This window comes from Microtus ochrogaster, unplaced genomic scaffold, assembly GCF_000317375.1.
Source record: "Microtus ochrogaster isolate Prairie Vole_2 unplaced genomic scaffold, MicOch1.0 UNK49, whole genome shotgun sequence".
Lineage (NCBI taxonomy): Eukaryota > Metazoa > Chordata > Mammalia > Rodentia > Cricetidae > Microtus > Microtus ochrogaster.
The window spans coordinates 541486-548145 of record NW_004949147.1 but is presented as its reverse complement, the minus strand read 5'-3'; the positions used below and the strand labels follow the sequence as shown (position 1 = coordinate 548145).

At 48.3% G+C, this 6660-nt stretch overlaps 1 protein-coding gene across 1 annotated transcript in view; it reads left to right on the top strand.

Moving 5' to 3' along the window:
* The window catches only part of LOC101983682 (cytochrome P450 1A2), a 7731-nt gene that overhangs the window by 385 nt on the left and 686 nt on the right, over positions 1–6660 (top strand). Inside the window, exons 2-7 of the mRNA XM_005369513.1 lie at positions 968–1804; positions 2375–2492; positions 3093–3182; positions 3602–3725; positions 4527–4613; positions 6374–6654. Coding sequence (XP_005369570.1) covers positions 977–1804; positions 2375–2492; positions 3093–3182; positions 3602–3725; positions 4527–4613; positions 6374–6654 — 1528 coding nt within the window. The 5' untranslated portion in view covers positions 968–976. The remainder of the gene's footprint in view (positions 1–967; positions 1805–2374; positions 2493–3092; positions 3183–3601; positions 3726–4526; positions 4614–6373; positions 6655–6660) is intronic.

Here is a 6660-nt window from a genome sequence, read left to right as displayed (position 1 = left end):
GTCTCTCTCTCTCTCTCTCTCTCTCTCTCTCTCTCTCTCTCTCTCTCTCTCTCTGTGTGTGTGTGTGTGTGTGTGTGTGTGTGTGTGTGTGTGTGATATGTGTCCGTCGTCTGTATGAATGCCACAGTTCAGTGAATAAATTTCAGGAGTCAGTTGTCAGTTCTCTCTTTCCATATGTGAATTCCAGGGCTCAAACTCAGATTGTCATGCTTAGCAGTAAGTGCTTTGAACCACTGGGTCATCTCACTGTCCCCCAGTCTTTAATTAAGGAGTTTCAAATAGGCTGTCTCTAAGGAGGTTGCTTGGAGTAAGAAGACAGGGAGAGAATACTTGCCTAACACTGGGGAGCCTTGGACCTGACTGTCGCCTGCTTCAATCTCCAAGAATGAAGGTCAATGAAGGCTCATTTTTAGAGGCCATGTCCCTGTGGTATTGATAGAGAGTCATTGAGGAAGGGGAATGCCACAGGTCATTGCTATGATTCCAGGGACACTGACCTTCTGTTGCTTGGGCAGGGGGACATCTTCTGCTCCATGGGTGTGTAGAAGGCTCCAACAGGGAGCCCACACTGTGTTAGACCCTTTGGTAGAAAGCCCAGCACACTCTCTGTAATTGGGGCTGGTGAGGAGATGTCTTTAGCTTCATTGTTTTGGAATGGTCAATTGCATCCACACCAGTCTCAGAAATGGAAATGGGAGAAGACATAGACAGGAGAGCCTGGGGTGGAAATTCAGACACTAAGGTCGGGAAACATAAGGTTTGTGAGACTCTTTTGCAGCCCTTGAATTCTGCAATGTGGTTAGGGCAAATTCCTGAGGGAACAGGACACATGACAGGTATATCTTCGCTGTCCTGGTGTGTGGCTGAAAGTCCAACAGAAAGTATCCCAACTGAGTGAGAGAGTGAAGGAATAAAGGGAGGCTCAGAATCCATGCTAAACCACCCCACCCTTCCATTTCCCCTGCAGCTGGTACAGATGGCATTGTTCCAGGACATCTCCTTGACCCCAGAGCTACTACTGGCCACTGCCATCTTCTCTATAGTATTTTATGTGGTCAAAGCTTTAAGAACCCGGGTCCCCAAAGGTCTGAAGAGTCCACCTGGACCCTGGGGATGGCCCATCATTGGGCATATGCTGACCCTGGGGAAGAACCCACACCTGTCTCTGACCAAGCTGAGCAAACAGTATGGGGACGTGCTGCAGATCCGCATTGGCTCCACGCCTGTGGTGGTGCTGAGTGGCCTGGACACCATCCGGCAGGCCCTGGTGAAGCAGGGAGATGACTTCAAGGGCCGACCAGACCTCTACAGTTTCACACTTATCACTAACGGTAAAAGCATGACCTTCAACCCAGACAGTGGACCTGTGTGGGTTGCCCGCCGCCGCCTAGCCATGGATGCTCTGAAGAGTTTCTCCATAGCCTCAGACCCGAACTCATCGTCCTCTTGCTACTTAGAGGATCATGTGAGCAAGGAGGCTAACCATCTAGTCAGCAAGTTCCAAAAGCAGATGGAAGAAGTTGGGCATTTTGAACCTGTCAATTTAGTGGTAGAAACGGTGGTTAACGTCATTGGAGCCATGTGCTTTGGGAAGAACTTCCCCCGGAAGAGCGAAGAGATGCTGAGCATCGTGAAGAGCAGTCAAGACTTTGTGGAGAATGTCTCATCAGGGAATGCTGTGGACTTCTTCCCCATTCTGCGCTACCTGCCCAACCCAGCCCTCAAGAGGTTTAAGAACTTCAATAATAAATTTGTGCTGTTCCTACAGAAGACCGTCCAGGAACACTATCAAGATTTCAACAAGGTGAGACTGGGAGGCAGAGAGTAAACCCATCACTCACAGGCCCAGAGAACATCTCCTCACATCCTACTCCAAGGTACTTGTACTGCCATGTGCTCTCAAGTACTAGGAAGGCTCAGGACCACTCAGAGACCTGTGACCTGCAGTCATGCCCTGTTCCCTACTGCTCCCCCCGGGGGCTTCTCCAAACCCCAGAAAACAAAGGCAGGTGACTGGAGCCTTGGCAGAGCTTTGCAATATGGGATGTTGTTCATCTAAAGGCCATTGTTCTGTAGGAACATGAACCTTAACAGGGGCTAAACTCCAGCTTCGGGTCACTTTTCTTCCCTGGGTTCACACATACTTCTTCCTTCTCTGAAACCTGACCCCTGTGGATAGGGGAAGAAGGGTTGGTGGCACACGAAATGACTATGCTCTATTTAGCACTGATGCCAGTTCAAAACTCTGAGTCCCAGCCCAATTCCCGAAGGGCAATGCAGTTCCTAGGCACTGGGGACATCTCAAATGGGATGGGGCATGGTCTGGCATTTGGCCATCAAAATGCCAAAGTTCCCTTAAACTTGTGTTCTCTAGAACAGTATCCAGGACATCACAGGTGCCCTGTTCAAGCACACTGAGAACTCCAAAGACAACAGTGTCCAAATCCCCCAGGAGAAGATTGTCAACATTGTCAATGACCTCTTTGGAGCTGGTATGAGCCTTACCCCTGCCTCTTGATCCAATAGCTGCTATTTACCTATACCCACCCTTTCTACTAACTCACCAACCACATGGCAGGTGACACAGGACAGACACTTGCCATAAGATCGAGGTGTGACTTCATGTTGTGTAACCAACTCCTGGGAGAAACTCAACCAAGCCCCTCTCCTTTTGGGCCTGGGTTTCCCTGCCTGGAAAGTAAGAGGGTTCTGCAACCTGGAGTCCAAGTCTGTAACTTCAGCCATTGACTAGGAAACAAGCATTTCTGAGGTTCTTGTTTGTTTGATTTGTTTTGAGTTTGATTTCTTTGGTTCTGATTTGTTTTGTTTGAGACAACGTCTCATCCCTGTATCCCAGGTTGGTCTCAAACTTGTGACAATTCTTCTGCCTCAGACTAAGCTAGAGTTGGGATTCTAGGTATAAGACACCATGCTTGGCTTCAAGTCTCTGTTGAGGACTCAGCCCTTCCCTCAGGAAACACAGGAGTGGGAGCCCGAGAGGATAGGGCTTGCTCTGTTTATGGCGAAGCTCATTTAAATCTTTTCCTTCTCCCTGTTGTCCTTTCTCCTTCTCCCCACTCCCTGCTGCCCAGGATTTGACACAGTCACAACAGCCATCTCCTGGAGCCTTTTGCTCCTTGTGACACGGCCCAATGTGCAGAGGAAGATCCACAGGGAGCTGGGTATGTGTTGTTCTCGACCCTCGAGTCAGAGAAGCTGTGAGCCTCCAGGTCACTTGTTGATCTACAAATACGTGTTCATGTGTCTACTATGTGTAAGTCCTAGGACATACCATCCCCACTTGTGCACATAAGGTGTGGGTGGACCATACCTGTTCATGTGTCTACTATGTGTAAGTATTAGGAACATAGCATCCCCCACTTGTGTACATAAGGCGTGGGTGGACCATACCTGTTCATGTGTCTACTATGTGTAAGTGTTAGGAACATAGCATCCCCCACTTGTGTACATGAGTTGTGGATGGACTGTGGGGTCTCAGAAACGTGAGTAAACATAGGACAACATAGAGTGACCCTAGTATAACAAGGACAAATTTGTGTGGAGCAGTCAACACCCCATGAGCTCTGCCTGTGCTTTGCAGACACAGTGATTGGCAGGGATCGGCAACCACGGCTTTCTGACAGACCTCAGCTGCCCTATCTGGAGGCCTTCATCCTGGAGACCTTCCGATACACATCCTTTGTCCCCTTCACCATCCCCCATAGGTAAGGGCTATGTTCTGTGACCCTAAGTTGTCATACTGTTCACCAACCCTGTTTCTGAGCTCTGGAAACAACTCAGGCTGTATCTCATTCCTGAACATGGTAATTTCTACATCTGACCCCATCAATCTCTGGTCTACCCCCCCAAGTCCAGTTGCTTATGGCCTCAGCGGTCACTCACCTTCACTTGTGTTTGCTCCCTATGGAATATTCTGCTCCAGCCAGGCCCTTCTCACTGTCCCTCACAAGGGTAATCCAGCCACCTGTCAACTTTGCTTAAACCAGACCTTCTGTCTGGAAAGGTGTCTGTCCACTTATCTGGCTCCCAAACTCTACCCTTACCAAAGGTCAATCCTGACACATGGGTCTTCTTCCATCTAGAAGCCTCTTTTGGCTATTGGCCAAGTAGAACTTCATCCTCTGAGGATTTGTAAGATTTAGAGCCCAAGTTCCCCGACTGTGAGAGTGAACATTCACCTCTGCCCACCAATAGGCTTGTTAATCCTGGTACAAAATCTGCAGACTCTCCAGGGCAAGGCCCATTCCCTGATGTCTTGGCTTCAGAGACTGCCCCAGTGCACATCTGACCACTAGAAAAGTCTAGTAAAGAAGTGTTGAAGTTGTAGGACAGGATCCCGGCAAAAGGAAGGATAATCCCCCCGTGTTCCCTGCCTTTCACATGACCTCCTAGGATGGGGCTTGGAGACTGTGGTAATCAGACACTGGGATGCAGTGGAGGGAGGAACATGCCACACCACAGCCTCTCCAAGCCCTGAGGTGGACAGAGCTCTCTTCTCTCCTCAGCACAACGAGGGACACCTCACTGAATGGCTTCCACATTCCTAAGGAGCGCTGTATCTTCATAAACCAGTGGCAGGTCAACCATGACGAGTGAGTACTTAGCCCTGGCAGGAAGGTCAATGCTCAGTATCAGGAAGGTTGTCTGTCCCTTCGGGAACTGCTTATATAAGGACCAACACTCACTGCTACTTAGCCTGTCCCAAGCGACAAAACTTAGAGCCACTTCCTCAAACTCTGGGTACAGAAAAACTTAACTAGGTATCTGTAGTGGATGGTGAATGCCTGTAATCCAGTCTCCTCAGGAGGCTGTGGCAGGAGGATTAGAGTGAGTTCAAGGCCAGTTTGAGATTTAGATTAGCCTAGGCTGCATACCTGTCTCAAGGAAGAAAGGAAGGAAGGAAAGAAGGAAGGAGAAATTGATTAGAAAGTTTGCCCATGTCCCAAGGTCCCAGTTGGATGGATAATGAGGATACATCATATGACTTATGGGAATGGTCTAATGACCTCCCTAAAAAACTCCACTCTAATCTGTAATCAGGCCGATTGAACCATCCAAACCAGGACATATTGACATAGAACCCCATTCATTTTGTATAGTTTATTTTTAGTACCAGATTATAACAAGCATTAGCCAAGCAAGCCAGTGATCTCCCTTCCCACTGGCCTTTTGGAAATAGGAGGGAGAGAAACATGTTATCCCTTTTGAAATTTTCTTTAGATAACACATTATTTCCTTGAAGGAACAAACATTGGTAGTGTATGTCATGTGAAAGGCCCTAGGTTCAATTCCCAGAACTGCATCAAGGAAATAAAAAGGAACTAATACCAAAGAGTATTGAATCTATGATCAACCATTTGGTGGTGTTCCCACATGCCTTTAATCCCATCCCTTGTGAGGCAGAGGCAGGCTGATCTCCGAATTCTCTGTGAGCCTGATCTACACAGAGAGTTCCAGACAACCAGGTGACACAGAGAGACTCTGTCTTGAAAAACCAACACAAAAAAACCAACCACTATCTTGCATCATGGGAATGGTTCAGCAGGTAAAAGCATGTGTCGCCATACCTCACATCCTGAGTTCAATCCCCAGCCCCACATGGGAGAAGGGGAGAAGTGACTCCTGCATGTTGTCCTCTGACCTCCACATGCACATGAAGATTTAAATAAAATTATAATTTAAAAACTAAAAATAATCGGGCTGGAGAGATGGCTCATTGGTTAAGAGCCCTGCCTACTTCTGCAGAGGTCCTGAGTTCAATTCCCAGCAACCACATGATAGCTCACAACGATCTATGAGATCTGGTGCCCTCTTCTATCTGATGCTCTCTTCTGTCATGGTGACATACATGCAGAAACAGCATTCATATGTATAAATAAATAAATATTCAATAAAAAATTAAAAATAGTCAAAATCCACTCTCCTTACAATGGGTCCTTTTAGAGAGAATGTTATTTTCAGAAGCACTACCATAACTGGAGGTGCAGCTCTGTAGATAGAGTGCCCTCTACCGTGCCCAAGGCCTGGGTCCATCTCCAGCATCAGGTGTGGAAGCCCAGGCCTTCATCCCAGCACTTGGAGGTAGATGCAGAAGGGTCAGAATCTCAAACAAGGTGACCTGGGGTCATCTATGGAGTTCAGGGCCAACTTTAGACCCAGGAGAAAAGTCTCAAAGCAAACAAACACAAAAGAACCATCACAAAGGAGATAAACACCGAGTCTGGTACCTTCCCCACAGGCTCTTGTTACCCTCAGTCTTTTCTAACGCCACGTTCTCACAGAAGCTGGGAGGACATAGCTCCCCTTTCCTCCCAGAGCCCACCCACTCAGGTCCTGTCTGTTCCTCTTGCAGGAAGCAGTGGGAAGACCCCTTTGAGTTCCGTCCAGAGCGGTTTCTTATTGAGGACAGCACAGCCATCAACAAGACTCTGAGTGAAAAGGTCATGATTTTTGGCCTGGGAAAGCGTCGGTGCATTGGAGAGACCCCGGCCAAGTGGGAAGTCTTCCTCTTCTTAGCCATCCTGCTGCATCAGCTGGAGTTCAGCGTGCCACCAGGCCTCAAGGTGGACCTGACACCAACCTACGGGCTGACCATGAAGCCTCCGATCTGCAAACACCTTCAGGCGTGGCCACGCTTTT